Here is a 19,519-nt window from a genome sequence, read left to right as displayed (position 1 = left end):
TCTGAGCTCTCATCTGCTTCCTGGGCTGCTTGTCTGGCCCCTCTGGCTCTGGTTGCTACAGCTCTGCTCCCATCAGCTTAGCTTGGGGCCCCGCTCTCTCCTTAGCTCGGCCCCACTCCATCTGACTCCAGGCACATTCCTGCTCACACGGAGGACGGGACCCACCCCGGCCTCCTGACTCCTTGATTAGCTGCCCGCCCTGTCAATCAGGCTGACCTGGAGCACTGGCCTCTCCACATTGTTCCTGGAGACTGTCAGTCTCAGGCTCCTGATTTCCCATCGACCGCTCCCTTTTTAGTGCTGGGAGCTAGCAACCAAACACCCCCACTGAATGTTAGTAAGGGGGCAACAGTCCCCTTACACAGACATTCCAGGGTTAGAACTTCACTGGCAGATCCAAACCCTCTGAACCTTCACCCCGCATCCTGCCTTGTTCCCTACATGCTTCGTACAGAGACGTCGAACAGAGACATCTTTTCCCTCCACCTGCCACCATGAAGGTCGTTACTCAGTGGCCAGTAGAAGCTATTTAAGAAAACCAGCATCTATATAAATCCAGTCCCCAGTGCCCTCACTCCACACCGGGCACAAAACATGGCTTCACATTGCTTTCACGTTGGCCACAAACTCATGCCCAGCGATTTCAATACTCGGGATTCCTCCCAGAAAGCAGCCCGGGGTGTCTGGGATTTAAGGTGGCTTTAAAGGCAGCCTTAAAAAATAAAATACACACAAGGAAACAGTCTTTCCCCGCGTTAACCCAGTGTATTTGCATGTATGGGACTTGAAGGAGGAAAAAGGTCAAAAGCAATATTTTTCAGGCCCTGCAACAGGACAACAAGCAACTGGCAACCTGCCCTGTGCCAGCTATTATATCATGTGTGCCAAGGTTACACCATGTGACCAACTCTTGGGGGAGGCTAATGGAAGCAAAACAAAATCAAGGCGGTAGCTGGCTCCCTGTTAATTGCAGACACCCACAAAAGTGCTGCTCAGAAGACGGGGTGGGGGTTATGCAGAACATTTTGATTTTGTGATCACTGGGACTACGAATTTACCCTAATCATGAGATCAATTGGAAAAAGTCCGTGAACGTTCATAAGATGTTACACTCACCTATCATAACAATTGTTGATGGAAAGTAGGTCAAGCTGTTTTTCAATAATGAGTGTAATGAACAGCTGCAAGAGGACCAGACAGACTACATTAGTGCAAACAAAAAAAGGCTCCATTGATATGATTCAAGGACTATGTTGACATCATGCTTGGCAAAGCTAGAAGTGGAACCAGAAATTAATGAACCAAAATAGATGTGTCAGATATTGGGCCTAACTGACGGACAAAATAAGGGGTGGGCTGGTCCACCAATCACACCCTGTTTTGGTCCTTAAAGAAAAAGACTTGGTGCAGGGGAGAGACAGAAGAACAGATGGAGGCTACTGGAGCAAGTTTCACCAGCATGGCTGCCACCCACACTGTTCCCTGGGCCCCTGGGTCATCATCCCCCTAATCTTAAGAGATGTCCTGACCAGACCGGGTCAGAGAGAGGGACCTAGATAACATCACATCTCCACTTGCTCCAGCTAAATCCAAAATGCCACCTGGGATGAAACAGGATCGGACTGTAACAACAGCAGCAGCTCCAGCCTATGTTAAAGTCCTCTCTTTTCTGCGAAAGGACAGTAATTACCATCTTTGAGACTCAGTGGAGGAGGTCATATCTTTTATTGGACCAGTGGCTGACGGTGAGAAAGACAGATTTTCAAGTTCTTCTTCAGGAAGCTTCTCTCTCTCACCAACAGAAGTTGCTCCGATAAAAGATATTCCCTCACCCACCTAGTCTCGCTAATATGGTGGGACTGACCCTGCGTACATCTTTGACACTGTCAGACAAGGTTTTTTCCTTCTAAAGCCTCTCTGCAGCTCATGGGACGTGCTAGAACGAAAGCCTTACTCGGTCCTTTACGTTGCAGAGGCTTTCGCTGTTTTCCCGTCTTTGCTGCCTCTTTAATGAAAGGCTAGGAGGGTTTTCAGGGCTGTCTTTGCCCTGGTACTAGGCAGGTTCAGGTCTCTACCCCACACCTTGTTAACGCTGTTGGACAGTGAGTGGGTGAGGTTAACACCTTTGGCCCACGTATTCCAGCTAACTTAACACAGCAGCCCCCAACCTGATGCTGGGGGGCGCCCTGGCCGAGGGTGACCAGGCAGCAAGTGTGAAAAATGGGGACGGGGGGGAGAGCTAATAGGAGCCTATATAAGAAAAAGACTCAATCGGGTCTGTCCCTACAAAATCGGGACATCTGGTCGCCCTGCCCCCACTGCAAGGAGCTGAGGGCCCAGGGTGCCCTGATGCTGCTGCCAGGCCAGCTGGGGGCTAGGGCTGGGTTCAAGCACACACAGCACGTGGGGTGGGGGGGGTGTCACCGAACCCTGACTGCGCGTGCGTAGTAGAGCACATTTCCTCCCTCCTGTTTGGGCCTGAGATTACAGCTCGCTGGGGCCACCTGCCGGGCAGTTGTCGCCACTGTCCCCCCCCCCCCTCCCAGCCACCTTCTAATTGGTCAAAGGGCCTCCCTCGCCCCAACCAATCGGAGCGCCGGCACGTTGCACTTTGCTTCCTTTTGATTGGGTGCGGTAACCCCGTGACTGCGTACGCCCTGATTGGCCGCGCCGGCCTGGGCTGCTGCCCGGCGATTGGCTGGGCCGTGGGGGTCGAGGGGGCGGAGTTTCCAAATTTCGACTGGGGCAGGTACGAGCGGAAGCGAGCGGCGGCGCGGGAGGCCGGAGAGAGCTGGGCGGAGGGGCATGGAGGTGGGAGCGGGCCCCGCCCCCCGGAGCGTCCTCACCCCCCCGTGCCAGGGCAGCCCCCCCTCCCCGGCCAGGGTGCCCCCCGGAGTGTCCTCCGCTGCCTCCCCCCCGCCCGAGCAGCCCCCGAGAGTGTCCTCTTCCCCCTCGCCCGGAGCAGCCCCCTTCCTGGCCAGGGTGCCCCCCGGAGTGTCCGCTGCTGCCTCCCCCCCCGCCCGAGAGTGTCCTCTTCCCCGCCGGAGCAGCCCCCTTCCCTGGCCAGCGTGCCCCCGGAGAGTGTCCTCCCACCCCGCCGGAGCAGCTCCCCTCCCCGAGAGTGTCCCGCCCGCCCGAGCAGCCCCCCCCTCCCTGGCCAGGGTGCCCCCGGAGTGTCCTCTGCTGCCTCCCCGCCCGAGCAGCCCCCGCCCCGGAGCAGCCCCCGAGAGTGTCCTCTTCCCCCTCGCCCGGAGCAGCCCCCTTCCTGGCCAGGGTGCCCCCGGAGAGTGTCCTCTGCTCCCCGCCCGAGCAGCCCCGAGATTGTCCTCAGCCCCCGGCCAGGGTGCCCCTGGAGAGTGTCCGCTCCCCGCCCCAGAGTGTCCTTCCCCCGCCAGAGCAGCTCCTCCAGAGAGTGTCCTCCTCCCCACCAGGGCAGCCCCCACCCTGGAGAGTGTCCTCCCCACTAGGCACCAGCACCCCCACCCCCTGGAGAGGTCCTCCCCACGAGAGCAGCCCCCGGCTGCTGGTTGTCTTGGATTTGCGCCATATACGTTTCTCTGAGGCCTGGGTTCTCAAGCAGGGGGCTGTGAACAGGTGTCAGGCAGCTGGTACCCTGCTTCCCTTCCCATGATAAATTGGAGGGGAGTCTCAGCTAGATGAGAGGGGCTTCCACTGTGGAACAGATCGATGGAGGAGCGAAGGGCCCCACGGTGGGAACAGTTGAGAACAGCTGCTCTGATCTGTATGCTAGGGGCTCACAGGGCCCTCATCCCCCCAGTATCTGAGGCCCAGATCCCCAGTGATATTTAGGCACCTAAATCCTTCAAAGAAACAATTGAGAAATAACCTCTCTGGTTTCCTCCTGGAAGAGTCAAACCTAAACACATGAAATTCTCTTAATCAAGCAGATTACACTGTCTCCGTGTGCGCACGGGTGTAGAGCTGTTGTAGGAGAGCTAAATATTTGCATTTAGTTCTAAGCCCCATGACACCCCTAGTCCTTCGGATCTCTTGTGGCAGGGAGTTCCCCAGTCTAGGCCTGACCGCTGTCCGAGTTCAATCTCCTGCACTCGCTGTACTAGGTCGACTGTTTTCAGAGTCCTGATGGAAATCTCTTCACTTATCCTCCCGCTGACTTTTGGTCTCCAAACAAAAACAGTTGCAAACGTTCGGTGCGGTCGTGACAATGCTTTTGTCATGCACTGGCTGAGCATAACCTCACCCGTTGTCCCCGGATGTCCTCTGTCTGGCCAGGAAAGTAGAGCATCCGAGCTTGAATCAGCACCACAAGAGACTAGACCTTTGCCTTCTGTTAGGACATGGAACCCAAGGGCTGGGAAGCGTCGTTTGCTAGGAGCTGGGGTAGCAGGGGAGTGTCAGAGATGGGCTGCATGGGCTTGGGAGAAGGCAGATGCTAGGGGTGTGGGTGTGTTGGATGGGGAGGATTACAGGCCACGCACTGGCTTTGTTACCTGTATTATCAGGCTTTGTTCATCCCAGAGATTCTCCCTGTTTATGGCAATGTCTGTCTCTCTTCACCAGGACTATCAGAATTTGCCGATTGACATCCAGACAAGCAAGCTGCTAGGTAGGATGCTAGCTCCTGTCCCCACCTTCCAGCTGGAGAGGGAGGGCGTTGTGGTGCATGTTTTTATGCACTGGGAGAGGGGCACATGCTGGAGGGGGTGAGGGGTCAGGTGGGCCAGAGAATGGGCCGTCAGCGTGCGCACAAGTTTCCTTCCACCGTGAAGCTTGCATCCTTCTGATTTCAGCAGGACTCGGGAATGAGGAGAGTTTGTCGTCATTTCTCCTGTTGGGGTGAAACCCCGGAGGAAGCAGAGCAGAGTTGCCCCCGTCAGCACAGGCCTCATATAGATTAGTGGGGTTAGCGTATGGGTGGGGTGCTGGCTTGCCCGTCCTGGTCATTGGAGTCCTCCCTTAATCCCCCGAACAGGCCGGGTGCGGATCCCCTGCTCGGAGAAGTTAGTTCATTCTTTGCCTCTCTCTGCTGAGACAGCCACCAAGGAGTGGCGGGGGGGAAGCTTGTGGTGCAGCCCCCTCCCCACCCCCGAGACCCTCCAGCTCAGAGGGGTTACTGGACAGCTGCCAGAGGGTGACGATGGCGTCTCGTCACTACCCATTTTGACCACGTTTGCAGCAGCTGCGTATAGGTGAGGGACTCCTGTCCCTGAGCCAATGATTGGAAACCACCCCCAGCAGTGCCCTCCCTCTGCCGTCTCCCGGCTGCCCCTCGCTCCTGGTAGCAGACACCGAGGTGTTTAACGTCCGTGTGTCCCTGCTGCAGACTGGCTGGTGGACAGGAGACACTGCAACCTGAAATGGCAGAGCCACGTGCTGACTATCCGCGAGAAGATCAACGCGGCCATTCAGGACATGCCGGAGAGCGAGGAGATCAAGCAGCTGCTCTCAGGATCCTGTGAGTGGGGCTGGGGAGGGGAGGAGGATCTCCCTGATGCAGGCTTGGGTGCCAGCATCTGAAGCAGGGGTGACGGATCCCATTAATGCAGGGGGGTTGCCATGAAGGCCGTTGACGTACGTGGGGCCTGGTCAGTCGCTTGGCATCCTGTGACCCCACTGGCAGTTCGCTGCTGCGATCGAGGGTCGTGAGTGTGTCCATCCCGGGGCTGAGGGGCTTGTGTGTCCCCCTCCTTGCCCCCAGTCATCTCTCGCGTACACTAGGCCCATTGCAGATGCCAGAGGAATCCAGCCCCAAGGCCTTCGGGTATGTCAAACATCCCTGTTTAGAAAGGAGACAGAAGCCCAGTGACACGTTCCCCCTTGCCCTGCTGCTGCGCCAGTGTACAGTGCGAAAGGCTGGAGCTGTGCACAGCAAACCTGGGAACCTCGCCCATCCCTCCCCCTCAGCCCCGGGTGACTGGGTATTGCTTCCTGTCTGCTGCCATCCCAGCTCTCTCTGTCCTGTTCCAGATATTCACTATTTTCACTGCCTGAGGATTGTGGACATTCTTAAAGGGACCGAGGCCTCCACTAAAAACATCTTTGGTCGCTACTCTTCCCAGCGGATGAAGGTGAGCAGCCCGTGGGGGCTGGCCCCGGGCGGTCGGACTTGTCCAAGAATTTGCCAAGCTGGTTCCACTTTCAAGCAAGTCAGGCTGGGCTGGGCTGTTAGTGGGATGAATGGAGCCAGCGTCCCTAGGGTGCCGGTTCGAATCCAGCCTGAGTCTACAGAAATTAGAAGCCGTTGCTCTCTGGGGCCTGTACAGTGGCCCCTATGTGAAATGAGGAGTAATACTAATAATCCCTAGCTCTTATCTAGTGCTTTCCATCAGTATCATCATCTCCCCTGTACAGGTGGGGAAACCGAGGCACAGAACAGGGAAGTGATTTGCCCCAGGTCACCCAGCAGGCCTGTGGCAGAGCCAGGAATAGAACCCAGGTCTCTTGAGTCTCAGTCCAGTGCTCTGTCCACTAAGCCACCCGGCTGGGTGGATGCTGTCAGTTCAGTGCCCTGTGTTAGAGGGTCCCTGGCACACAGCCCCCCACCTCAGCTGAGAGGCCATGGACTGACTGCCCCGTTCCCAAGCACCGAACTCCCACTTCACCGCCAGGTGTGGCCACGTTCCCTGCTCCTGCTTGTTCTTTGGCTCTCACGCTGCACGGGCCGACGCTCAGGGGCTTTGTGCTTCTCCGGCTGCGTTTGGCATCTTCTCAGCCTCTCCCTTTTTCTGCTCCCTGTTCCAGGACTGGCAGGAGATCCTGTCCCTGTACGAAAAGGAAAACACCTACCTAGGTAAGGCAGCCTCACCTCACCGCATTGGGACGCGTAGGTGTTTGGCAAGGGGCAGCCGCCTGCTTTCCTCCTGCCAGAGCTCGGGTGTGACTTGCAGGGGACGGCGTCTGCGTGGCACGAGCTCACCTGTACTCCCAGCTCTCACGCGCTGAGCTGTGTCCCGTCCCGTCCCCACTTCCCTTAGCCTTTTGCAGCCCGTCTACACGAGTCGTTTACCCAGAGCCACGGTGGGGCGGGGGGCACGGAAGCCGTTCTGCACCGGTGGCACTGACCGTCTCAGCAGGGTCAGAACTAAGGCATATTGGCAGCGTGTGTGTGTCGGGGGAGACCTGGCAGTGGTGGCGTGAGCGCTGTGCCCATTCTGGCATAGAAGCCTTTGCTCAGGACTGGAATTACACGTCCTTAACGTGAGTGGTGGGGCTGGGGCGAATCGGTCAGCGCTCAGAGAGGGAATCCTGCCTCCTTGGCTCAGGGGCTGCAGGTCGGCCCCGTAGCCTGGGTGCCTGCCAGTGCTTGGCCCGGCTTTCCACCCGTGCCCCACGTGTCTCCTCCCCGCTTGTCCCTTCTCCCCCACCCCCGCAGTGGAACTCGCCAGCCTTCTCGTGCGCAACGTCAGCTACGAGATCCCGTCCCTGAAGAAGCAGATCAGCAAGTGCCAGCAGCTGCAGCAGGAGTACAGCCGCAAGGAGGAGGAGTGCCAGCTGGGGGCCGCCGAGATGCGGGAGCGCTTCTACAGCTCCTGCAAGCAGTACGGCATCACCGTGAGTCCCTCGCTGGGCCCGGGAGGGCCAGGCCTGCTCAGAGAGTCAGAGATTATCAGGGTTGGAAGGGACCTCAGGAGGTATCTAGTCCAACCCCCTGCTCAAAGCAGGACCAATCCCCAACTAAATCATCCCAGCCAGGGCTTTGTCAAGCCTGACCTTAAAAACCTCTAAGGAAGGAGATTCCATCACCTCCCTAGGGAGCCCATTCCAGTGCTTCACCACCCTCCTAGTGAAATTTTTTTTCCTAATATCCAACCTAAAACAACTCCTCTTCAACTTGAGACCGTTGCTCCTTGTTCTGTCATCAGGTACCACTGAGAACAGCCTAGATCCATCCTCTTTGGAACCCCCTTTCAGGTAGTTGAAGGCTGCTATCAAATCCCGCCTCACTCTTCTCTTCTGCAGACTAAATAATCCCAGTTCCCCCCTCCTCATAAGTTATGTGCTTCAGCCCCAGCTGTGTGCCCCCCTGTGCCCGGGAGGGGCCGGGCCTGCACAGAGAGCATGGATGCTGCCTTAGCCTCACACAGCACCCGCCGCGTGCCTGCCTGTGCCCGGGAGGGGCTGGGCCTCTCCTTTCCAAGAGGGTCCTAGCTCCCGCCACCTCTCCCCATCGCTTGGATCCCTGGGCCTTCAGTGCCCTCTGCTGTGACCCACCCGTGCGGTATTGGAACGCTCTCAGCACAGCACAGCCATTCCTGTGCCCTGAACAACCCTGCCCCCCGCTCTACCTCACCTGCCCGTTACCAATGGCTCGGCCCAGGAGCCGCCCTGTTTCCACAGCCCAGTTTTCAAACCTGGGGGCCTTGCCAGGACCCTGGGCATGCCTTCCCCACACCCCTGGGCAGGGCTGGCTCCAGGCACCAGCCCAGCAAGCAGGTGAGAGGGGCGGCATGTCCGGCAATTCGGCGGTGAGTCCCTCTCGGAGCGAAGGACCAGCTGCCAAAGACTGAAGCGGTGGCGGTAGAGCTGATCGCGATTGCGGCTTCTTTTTTTTGCTGCTTGGGGCGGCAAAAACCTTGGACCTGTCCCTGTCCCTGGGAGGCTGAGCCAGACAAGGGCCGGCTGTGGCTAGGAGGACACCTGCATTGGAAAGTGCCTCTCTTTCCCCCAAGTCCTGAGCCGGCTCCTTGTCCCCAGGCTGCTAGTGCCCGTGGCACTGCCCGTGCTGCCACCGCTCACCCCTGCAGATCCACTGGGCTCCGGTTCCCCTGCCTCTCGGCACGTGCTGACAGGACGATCGGATCCCCTCGCTCCTGCCTGTTCTGGGCTCCAGCAGCTGAGCGTCTGCCCCGGGGGCTGTCCCCTGGCAACCCCTCCCAGCTCCCTCTGGCTCCATTGGTGGTCTCCTGCCCGTAAGCCAGCTTGTGCCCCAGCCTTCTCTAGGGCTCCTTCCTCCACCCATTGCTCTCTAGGGCTCCTTCCTCCACCCACTGCTCTTTGCTGGGATCAAATGCTCCCTCCCCCCAGCCAGGCAGCCCAAGCTGGCCCAGTGGTTTGGCTGGGGGGAGGCTGATGGCCTGAGTACCCGGGTCCCTGCTCTAACGCGCCCCTGTTCGTTCTCGCTATGCAGGGCGATAACGTGCGCCGGGAGCTGCTGGCCTTGGTGAAGGACCTGCCGGCGCTGCTGACGGAGATCGGGGCCGGGGCCCGGGTGCTCTCGGAAGCCATCGATGTGTACCAGGCCTGTGTGCAGTTCGTGTGTGAGAGGTAACCAGACACCTGCCTGGGGAACGCCCCGCAGAGTGAGGGGGGAGGCAGACTGGTCCCTCTCTCCCCCAATTCGAGCAGGACTTGATCCTCTGCTTCGGTACTCGAATCCGGGACAGCGTGGAGCTGTTAACGGTGCTGGGCTGGGTAGCCCCAGATCCGGGCATGTTAGGGGGCAGGCAGGCCAGATGTGCAGAGCCCCTGAGAGGGAAGAGGATGCTGGGGCTTCCTTCTGCTCCAGGGTGTCTTTTTCCTCCCTCCCCCATCCTGCGGATAAGTGGTTTCTGGAGATCTAACCCCCCCTCTCTGCCCCGGCTCTGGTTTCACACCCACCTTTGCTGCTCAGTTTCCCAGCTGAGATCTGCCCTTGGAATTCACTGATTGTGGAAGCCCTGGGCTTTTCCTGGCTGTTTGGGCACATCTTTAAATACCCCCGTTCCAGACAGAGCACTGCCGGGCTCACTCCCTGACCGTCTCAGCAGGAGCTCACTGCCTGGTTTGCTGCCTCCTCGGCGACTCTCCGAGTTCCCCCCTCCCTCCTTGGCTGGGGGGGGTCAGAGACCGCAATAAGCCTGTTCCCCTTCTCTGAGCCACCCACGTCCAGCCGGTGCCATTGCTGGGAGAAGGGGTCATTATCTCAGCGCCGGAGAGTCGAGCTGGGTCCTTGCTGCTGCTCCTGGCGGCCGCTGTCAGAGAGATTCCCCGGTCACAGCTGATGCAGACCCCCAGCCTGCTCCCCCGTGGCACTGTGTGCATCGGTGCAGCTGGCAGGAGCAGAGCCGGGGGGAGGCAGAAGGGCTCCCAGTGCCCGGCTGCCCTGACGCTGCCCGGGCCCTGTTGTGTGTTCCAGCGCCACGGAGCAGGTGGTGCCCATGCTGCGACACGTGCAGGAGCGCGGGAACACGACCGTCTACGAGTGGAGGAGGGGGGTGGAGCCCACCATGGTGGAGCATCCACGGGCGGAGGAGCTGCCTGAGCAGCAGGACGAGGAGGCGGTAGGTGCCGGCAAGGCTGCCATCGAATGGAAGAGAATATGGCCCAAGCGGGGTTGCTAAGCAGATGGGCCTGAGTCTAAATGTCCCGTGAGCCTTGCATGGGACAGAGGCAGTGGGGCAGGCACAGTGAATTGACCCAAACTCAACCCAGTCTTTCCTGATTGGCTTATTCTCATTGGCTGGTGGGGCTGGCTTTGGGCTGGGAGCATCACATCTGAAACACCCAGATTCCGAGGTTCAGTTCCCAGCAAGGCCGACTCAACCCTGCATCGTCCCCAGGGAGAGAAGTTGAGTCCCAGGAGACACCTGAGAAACCCAGGTCCTCTCTGCTCTGCATGGGGCTCACAGGTCCTGGGGTTTGGTCTTGGGTTTGCTCCTGGGTCCTTGGCCAGAATGTTCCCTCCGCTCCGTGCTATAGACTGCGCTGGGCGCTGGTTCTGCCCCAGAGGTGGCTGCATTTCTTTGCTGGGAGAAGGAATCCCTAGCGCTTGGGGTCCTTCAGTGCAGTGTAAACGTACAGAACCACCCTCCTCCCTGCACTTTCCAGCGCTGCTTGGTCATGCCAAGGTGGCTCCTCCAGGACTTCTGACGTGATTTGCAGCCTCTCGTAGAGCTCCTGAAACAAGCTTTCGAGGGTCACCCCTGGCGTGTGCGAAGGGGACGCTGGTCTGCCAGGCACTTGGGCAGTGTCTTCCAGAGCGAGCCGGGGAAGCCCCTGGGGGTCCAGAGCAGCGAGAGGAGAGGTGTCTCCATGGGCCATGAAGCTGCCATCTAGAGAGCACAAGGGTTGGCAGCTCCAGGCTCTCCCAGCCTGCTGCTGGTTAGAACTCCTCTCTCGGGGGACGTCTTGCTCTTCTCATTGCAGATCGACTGGGGGGACTTAGGGGTGGAGTCTGCACCCGCCCCCGTGGGGGTTGATTACAGCATCTCCGGTGAAGACGGAGCCCAGGCCGAGGAGGTGGACTGGGGGATCTCACTGGAACCTGACCCACAGGTGGGTGTGTGCTGTACCCCTCTTCCCCCCGCTGGGCATCCACCAGCCAGACAGCTACTCACCCCATGGGGTCACAGCTATGCTGCGCAGTGCAGGCTGGATCCGGTCTGGCTGGGACCCTGGGGGAAGGCATAGACTATGGAGGCAATGTTGCCTAGTGACTAGAGCACTGGACTGGGACTCAGACCTGGGTTCCATTCCCAGCGCTTCCACTGGCCCTGCTGAGTGAGTTCCCACCCCATGCCTCAGTTTCCCCATCTGTAAAACGGGGATGAACCTATGTAAAGTGCTAGCTCTTGGCTGCTTCTCTCTCAAGGCAAGGGCAGCTCAGGGCTCCCCCCCTGGGGGCGGCGCCATGGGGCAGAGTGCCCGCTCTTACAGGAGGCTGCCTTTGACTCGCTGCAGGGAGCCGGCACTGATGGGATAGATTGGGGAGACGGGAGTGGCGGTGACCCGATGCAGATCACAGTGCTTGAGGCTGGCATCCAGGGTAAGATCCTCCTTCTCTGCCTCTCCGCAGCCCTAGGGCGGCTGGCAGTGTTGGGGCAGTCGAGCACTGTGGGCTGGGCGGCTGGTATGGAGACGGGGGCGGGAAATGTACTTGGGAACCGTGCAGCTGGGATCGTAACCTCTGCCACCCTCCAGTGCCTGTCTGTGGCCTTCTCCTTCCCGGTGTCTAACCTGAGCCAATAGTGGCCTCAGAGACAGCTGGGCACACCTGGCACAGGAGTGGAGTTAACACCTGAATGAAAATCAGGAAGCCACTAGAGGGCGCCGGGGGATGGCACTTCCTCCCTCAGGCAGTGGGATTCGCATTGGCTTTGCGTGCAGAGGGATGCCAGGTCTGGAAAGAGGCCGGCTGCTCCCCAGGACTTCGCCAGGGCGGCCGGGCCCAGCGCTCTGCTCACCGGGCCCGTCTTGCTGGGCGGCTGCCCCAGGAAAGCATGTGGAGCTCTGTGGTGAGGGGCAGTGACTCGAGGCGATCTGGTGCCCGGCAGGGAGCCCGCCCAGACCCTCCGCAGCTGCTCAGTGAGGTCTCCCCCTGCTCTGCTTCCCAGCACCCCCTACCCCGTGTACTTCTCCTGTTCAGTCCCAGATGGAGTCGCCCGAGGGCCTGATGCTCTGACCCTCCTGGAGAGCCCGGAGACCCGGAGCCAGTTCATCGACGAGCTGATGGAGGTATCCCGGGACAGGGCTTAGCACACGCTAAGGAATTAAGGGGGCGTGGGGCATGTTGCTTATCCCCCTGGGAAACTGAGTCCCAGAACCCCCTAAGACATGCTGCCTCAATGGCAAAGCCTGGAATAGAACCCAGGAGTCCTGAGTTTCAGACCTCCTTTTTCTCATGGTTGGACCCCCAGAGCTGGGAACAGAACCTAGCAAGCCAAACTCCTGATCATGTGGCTCCCCCGCTCTAACCGCTGGCCCCTGATTCACAAACGTAGCTAGCTGGGTACTTGAGTGAACATCTGGAGCTTTGAGGGGCATTAGAGAGCTCACAGCCAGCCCCGTTCATAGCCCCGATCCGGACTGGAATCTAGGCAGCCGGCGCTGTGCTGCTGTCTGGCACCTCGCGGTCTTCATGCCAGTGCAGCTGAAGCAGGAGGGCTGCCCGTCTGTGTGTCCCCCCAAGGTGGGGCAGGGCACTACCCCCTTCCCTTTGAGCACGGGCACTGCTGCACATGGGCTCCCCTTGGCAGGCCGCCCAGTACAGCTGGGAGGAGCTGCAGCGCGAAAGCTTGACGTTGGGGTTCTGGGGGTTCGTGACAGGAGTAGAGCCGACACCCCAAAGCCTGGTCCCTGGCTGGGCGCCACAGAAACCCTGCAGGCAGCAAAGGGCCCTGTTTCCTGGGAGCTCTGCGTGGCACCTGCGTCCAAAGGATTTTGGCTTCTCTAGGGAGGGCTGAGCCGTGTCCGGGCCCTTTCACTCCCTTCAGGACTGCAGGAGCTCCGTGTTCTCCAGGGGGCAGAAGGGGTTTTAAAGGGCCATGCTCCACATACGGTGGGGGGTCCATGCCTGCTCCCCACCCTGTGCCTCCCCTTCCCTCCCCAGCTGGAGACCTTCCTGTTCCAGCGCATCGTGGAAATGAGCGAAGAGGCTGACGTGGTGTCCGTGAGCCAGTTCCAGCTGGCCCCCCCCATCCTGCAGGGCCAGACCACGCAGAAGGTGGGCGCCATGGTGTCGGCCGTCCAGGAGCTGATTGGCCGGCTGACCAACCTGCGGATGCAGCACCTGTTCCTGATCCTGGCCTCCCCAAGGTGCGTGGGGGCCCCCTCCTCTCTCCCAGCCTGCTCTGTAAGGGGGACCCCTTCCTTCCTATGGGGGTGGGGAGGTTTGCCCTCAAGGGAGGGGACCCTAGGATCGGGGTGACGGAGTGAATTGACGGAGCTAGCTCTGCTTTGCAGAGGCAGCCCCTGGGGGTGGGGGCGGTGGTCTTGGCGGGTGTTGATGGCGCACCTGGGTCTCGGGGGGCAGGTACGTGGACCGGGTGAGCGAGCTCCTGCGCCAGAAGCTGAAGCAGGCGGAGCTGCTGGTGCTGAAGAAGGAGCTCACGGCGCAGAAGAGGCAGGAGGCGCTGGAGGAGCAGGGGACTCTAGAGCCCAAACTCGACCTGCTGGTGCAGAAAACCAAGGAGCTGCAGAAACTAGTAAGAAATGGGGAAGGGCCCACGGCGCCCCTGGCCTTGGGACACGGGGCCACTGGTCAGATCTCACCCGCACGGCATCCCCCTCCCTGTGATGTGGGGCTCCCCGAATCAGAGGCTGCCTGCATGGTGCCCCCTTTCTTTCCCAGGTAGCCGCAGGCCCCGACTTTGATTTCATGCACGACAGCCCCCAGCCTGCGTAACTCAGGCTCCATTGTCTTGAGCACTTCTGCGCCCCACCCCGATCAGAGAATCTCAGGGTTGGAAGGGACCTCAGGAGTCATCTAGTCCAACCCCCTGCTCAAAGCAGGACCAACCCCCAGACAGATTTTTACCCCAGTTCCCTAAATGGCCCCCTCAAGGATTGAGCTCACAGCCCTGGGTTTAGTAGGCCACTGCTCAAACCACTGAGCTCTCCCCCTCCCCAGTCATCCTTGGGGGGCTGCCCTCTGCCCCAGTAGCCTCACCCCGGGCCTGAGCCTGTGCCTGTCTTTCAGATTGAAGTGGACATTTCCAAACGGTACAGCGGGCGCCCTGTGAATCTGATGGGCACCTCCCTGTGACCCCTCCACGGCGATGCAGCCCCCTACGGAGCCGGGGTCCCCCAGAGGGGCAGGACAGAGGAGGCATTCCCGGGGCTCTGCTAACCAGGACTTGCTCACGGTGTACGGAGCAGATGCCCTACCCAGGGGCTCCAGGCAGCCGGGAGGGAATTGCTCAATAAAGCGGGGGAAGCTGCTCCATCCCCACCCTGCTCCTTATGTGAATTCACGCCCCGATTCCCCTGGCCCGGCCTGCAGTGTCTCTCACGGGGGCGCTGGCCCCTCCCCTCCCCTGTGTGGCTGACCAGGACACTGCCCCAGGGCAGACCCCCTGTGCAGCTCACAGGGACCCTGAGCCCTGCCCCGCTTTGAGCAGGAAGATTGTCACTGGGTGGCGCCCTAGAGGCTTGTGTTCCTTCCCCAGAGCTGCCACCACAGAGATTGGCCCAGCGCCTGGGGATCTGAACCAGGAGCAGGCGAGCAGCGGGGCTGCCAGCGGGAGCCCTCCCTTCCCCCAGCCCGACACCCTTCCATCAAGCCACTGCCACCGGCTTTACCTGGCTGCCTGTTATCAAGACAGCTCCCAGCCCCGGCCTGCAGCACCCTGCTGGCCCATGGCGAGTGCCCCCCACCGGCCTGCTCCAGGCTGGGCCCTGCCCCCCTTCCAGCTCCCGGGCGGCTTTTGGGGTGAGGGTTTGGGGAGGGGGGGGGGTGATTCAATTTTAATTTCATAGCAGAGCAGTTGATTCATGGCTCTTTGTCGCCGGCGTTGACTCCCGTAATGACTTTCCATCAAAATGAAAAGTGGAGTGACACCGCTCATTATTCCTGCTGCTTGTTATCTCAGTCGTGGGGAGGGCCGCCCCCTCCCCGCTGCCTTTCAGCCGGCCCGGACAGTGAGTGATGGCCCCTATTAATCACCGACCCCACGGACTCCGGCGGACACACGCTATCCGCAGGAGAAGGGGGAGAGAGATAAGGCACCGGCAACCGCTCCGATCAATTAACGTCAAGCGGCATCACCCCTCCCAGCCCCTCGGCCTCGCCCCTTTGGGGGGGGCGGTGATGGGAGGTGGGCAAGGGACAGGAAAGGAGCGTTTGCGCCTCCTGGACTGATTGGATTCCCTCTGTCAGGGGAGCCCAGCGTGGGCTCCCCCTACCCCCAGTCCTTGGCAGCCCGCAAAGCCAGCTCCGTGCTGGGGTTGGAAGGCACGTCAGCCAGTGGAGGGCGCCTCGGGGAAGCTGTTTATTTTGCACAGGCTCTCCCTGCCACAGACCATTGATCCAATCCCGCCTGCTGTCCCGCCTCCTGTCCCTTCTCACCAGCCCATTGGTCCCATCTCATCCTCCATCCCGCCTCCAGCGTTGACCTGGATGCTACCTGGTGTTTCAAAAGAAACTGCTTCCCATCCCTAATCCTCCCCCTGCTCTCTGCTCAGCTCCTGCTGTGCCCTCCCCTGGGCAGGGAGGGGTCCACCTGACCTCGGGCAGTGAGGGGGATAGCGCCTGCTCCGTGCTCAGAGCTGTGCAGTTGGAGAGGAAGAGATCGCCCTGCCCCAAGGAGTTCCCCGTGTGAACAGCTGGGGTGGGAGAAGGGATGCAGCCCACCGCAGAGAAATCCGGGCAGGTGGGGATCTGGGCAGCGACTTGGCTCCAGGTTGGTTTGGGGGCGGGGAGAGGCGGGTGATGGGGTAGAAAGAGACGAGGGGCATTGTGCCAGGCGCAGCGTGAAAGTCCAGGTGTAGATGGTGACGCAGCTGGGCTGGTTAGTGCCCGTGGGTTGGTGTGTGGCACGAGGCGAAGCCGAGCTAGCAGGGGAGAGGCCTGGTGTTGCCATGAGCTGGAGACTGAGGGCTCTGCATCCGCGGCTCTTGTGGGACTCCCTGGGGGAGGAGAGAGCATTGGGGGCATCCCGCTGCCGCCACCCCCACATAGCAGGGAATCCACTGGGCCTGGCACAGCTGCCGCCTGGCAGTAGGGTGTCCTGGCAGGCCCCTGCCAGTCTTGCCGCACCCCTCGGCTGTCTCATTCCCCCAGCCCCCTCCCTAGTCAGGCCCCTACCCCATCCTGCTCCCAGGCCTGGCATCAGGCAGCGATTACTCGACCGCTCGAGGGGCACTGGCTGTGGGGGGGACCCTCACCCCAAGGACGCCTCGTCCCCACATTCCCCCATGGGAACCTGCAGGGGCTGCGGACTCCGCCTCAGAAGGCCCCGGTGAGATTGGGCCCATCCCTCACCCAGCCGGGAGGGGTCACGGCCAAGCAGGCTGCTTCTGGATGGAATGAGCCCAACCTCTGCCCTCGCCAGCCCAGCTCAGCCAGCCTTGCAGACCTGATCTCCCTCCTCCTTGGTACCCGCCCCCCGTGGGCCTGCTCTGTGTCTGAGCCGCTCCCGAGGGTCCCCAGCCCTGCATTCCTGTGGATCCAACGACCCCCTTCCTCGCGCTCCCAGCCGGGCGCTAGCAGGCTCAGCTGAGGCTGGCAGCTGGGACGGGGGCGTCCCACGCGACCCTTCCCCCTGGGAGCGGGACTCCCCCACGCTGAGCTGATGGAGCACCCCTGGGTGGGAGCTATTCTCTGGCTGGAGCCCCGCTGCCCTCCTCCCCCCATCCCCTGGCCCTACCTTAGCGTGGCAGAGATGCCCCCGGCCTGCCTGATGCCCTAGCAGAGCTGGGCAGGCTCGCTGCGCCCTGCCTGCCCCATCTCTGCCTGGTCCCCATTTGAAATCAACATGGGTGAAATATTGAAACTTCTGCGGCGTCTCTCATCCAAAGTTCTGGGCTATTTCCCACCTTGGCGATCCATTAACGTCACCCCACTGCCCTGGCCCCCCGCGCCGCCCCCCCCCCCCAACTCCCCCCCCCCCCCGCGCCGCGAGCCCATTTGTCAAGCGCTGCCGCAGGCCGCGCTTGGCTGTGTCTGAAAGGACGAGGCGCCACCGCAGGGGAAGGTGAAGATGAATAAAGGGGCTATGCAAATTGCTGCTTAATCTGCAGAGAAACACCCACGCTTGGGGGAGACTCTCATTACTCCTCGTAACTGTGATTAACGGACGAATTAAACGGCGCCCGTAACCCGTTCCTGGCCAGGGGAGCGAAGGCCCCAACTCCCCGCCCGGTGCCAGGAGAAGGAGATGGCAGCGAAGCCAGGTGGAGCCCTTCCTGCATTGGGAGGGGGCTTCTGCGCCGGGGGGCAGTGGGTGCCAGAGAGGGGCAGATCCACACTTGTCTCCCAACCTGCTGTATGGGGGGAGGGGCAGAAGCTACTTGTGAATTGGGGGCAGTCAGGAGGGAGGGAGGAGGAGCCTGGGTCCTGGAGGTTCCTGGCTGCTCTCTGGCCTACTCCAGACCCCGCCCCTGCTCTGATCCTGGCCCCGCTCTCATTGCCAGCTCCCGCCCGGGCATGCATGAGTTTACCCAGGAGCAGAGCCTGGCACTAGTCCCCTCCCATCTCCCCCACCCTTGGCGGTTGGGGCTGCAGTAATGGGGCTGTTGTATGTGTGCCGGTAGCGCCCGGCGGCCCCAGCTGAGCTCTGTGCCCTGGCGTGCAAGGTGCTGTACAGAGGCAGCCCCCTGCCCTGAAGAGAGGAGCTAGGAGCATCGTTTGGCCCCTTTTGTCCAGCTGGGGGAAATGAGGCCCCGAGGGGGTGGGGTGACCTGTCCAAGGTCACCTGGCAGAGTTGGGACCCGCCATACTCCTCCGCCAAGGCGAGGGCTCTCTGGGCGTGCCCTAGGGCATGGGGATGGGAGATAGGCGGAGGGGCCATTAGCCAGAGGCCGCTTGCAGCCCTCCCCTGCTCTGCAGCCTGGCTCTGGGCTCTTCCAGGCATGTTTGTAAGGGCCCCGGGGAGGTAAGTGAGATGCGCAGGCAGCAGGCACCTGACAGCCCTGCCCCCCCCCGTTTTGCACTAAGGGGGGGCCATCCCCAGGTGGGCTCTCCTGGCAGACTCCCCGGGGGCGGGGGGGTGGAATGCCTGGCCAGCGGCAGGGGGATCCTCGCCCGCTGTGCCAAGGCCCTGGGTGCCCCGGGGAGCAAGGCAGGCAGGCGGCGGTTGCCAGGGAATGAGAGATGACAGGCGGTGCTGACGGACGGTCCATCAAAGTGAAGAGGAAGAGGCAGGATTAGGTCCCATTTTTTATGGTGTCACTTTGTCGAACGGGGGGGGGGAGCCTGTCACAGAAAGCAGGGCTGACGGCTCAGCCGGGCCACCCCCATCGCCCCGATCTACTCGCCCAGACCCAGCTGTCGTGGCTATTAAACGCCTTCGCCCGTCCCCCTTAAAACCCTCATCAACACCCTGCGCTGCGGGGAGAGACGCAGCAGGCGCCTCCTCGGCCCTTCCCTCCCCAGTGCAGCCGGGGCCTGGCCCCACTCGGGTGGATGCAGCGGGTCAGTCCAGTGCCCCCACTCCCCCTCCAGTATCGGGGCAGGAACCAGCCCAGTTCCCCCCCACACACACACATTCCCTGCTGCAGTATCAATGTGGGAGATGGTCCAATCCCCGCCCTCCCCCTCCAGTATTTGGGCAGGGGCCGGCCCAGTACCGCCTGCCAGTATCAGAGGAGCCCCCTGCCTTGCTCCCCCCTCCCCATCGTTAGGGATGGAGGTGAGTCCAACAGCCCCCACTCCCGCCATGTGCTCACTCGCTCTCTCTGTCCCACCTCCTGTTCTCAGCCATGCTGCCCTGGGTCCTGGCTGTTCCCGGGGCTCCGTTTTGTGTGGTCTCAGCTAGGGGTCCTGTGCTGGGCATATCCCTGTTCCAGCTGGCGGGACGGCCGCCCTGCCCAGCTCTCCCTCAGGCTGTGAACGGGGAGGCGAGGAGGGCATGCGTTTGCCAAGCTCACTCGCTGCCTTTCGTGGCTCCTGCTGTGCCACGCGCTCACAGCTTCGTAGCAACTGAACTCAGCTCTGCTGGCTCGGAAAGCACAGGAGGCCTCTTTTACATGAGCAAAAGGAGACTCTCCACGGGCTGGTAGCAGTAGAGGGCTTATGAGTGGGCCTGAGCCAGCCAGCAGAGGGCAGCAGACAGGAGACACAGCAGCTCATTACTCTAGGTTGTGACCCGTCAGCAAAAGCATCCTCCACCTCTACAGGGAC

General features: G+C 61.0%; 1 protein-coding gene across 1 annotated transcript; it reads left to right on the top strand.

The window, feature by feature from the left end:
* Positions 1-2,666: 2,666 nt before the first annotated feature.
* CDK5RAP3 (CDK5 regulatory subunit associated protein 3) lies at positions 2,667-15,973 on the top strand. Its single transcript, XM_039516992.1, has 14 exons — positions 2,667-2,811; positions 4,543-4,588; positions 5,306-5,437; positions 5,950-6,050; positions 6,724-6,772; positions 7,355-7,533; positions 9,110-9,246; positions 10,097-10,241; positions 11,107-11,235; positions 11,641-11,725; positions 12,326-12,414; positions 13,289-13,494; positions 13,712-13,883; positions 14,378-15,973. Exons 1-14 carry the CDS (start codon positions 2,806-2,808, stop codon positions 14,441-14,443), a joined length of 1,542 nt encoding a protein of 513 aa, XP_039372926.1. The 5' UTR covers positions 2,667-2,805; the 3' UTR covers positions 14,444-15,973.
* The last annotated feature ends 3,546 nt before the right edge of the window (positions 15,974-19,519 follow it).

The sequence above is a fragment of the Mauremys reevesii genome, linkage group 27, assembly GCF_016161935.1.
Source record: "Mauremys reevesii isolate NIE-2019 linkage group 27, ASM1616193v1, whole genome shotgun sequence".
NCBI classification, from domain to species: domain Eukaryota; kingdom Metazoa; phylum Chordata; order Testudines; family Geoemydidae; genus Mauremys; species Mauremys reevesii.
The sequence above is the reverse complement of the archived record's forward strand: the minus strand, read 5'-3'. Positions and strand labels throughout refer to the sequence as shown.

Excerpts from the sequence above, each read along its gene's own strand:
- CDK5RAP3 (XM_039516992.1), top strand. Across the intron at positions 4,589-5,305 it reads CCAGACAAGCAAGCTGCTAG|ACTGGCTGGTGGACAGGAGA; the intron begins GTAGGATGCTAG and ends TCCCTGCTGCAG. Across the intron at positions 13,884-14,377 it reads CCAAGGAGCTGCAGAAACTA|ATTGAAGTGGACATTTCCAA; the intron begins GTAAGAAATGGG and ends CCTGTCTTTCAG.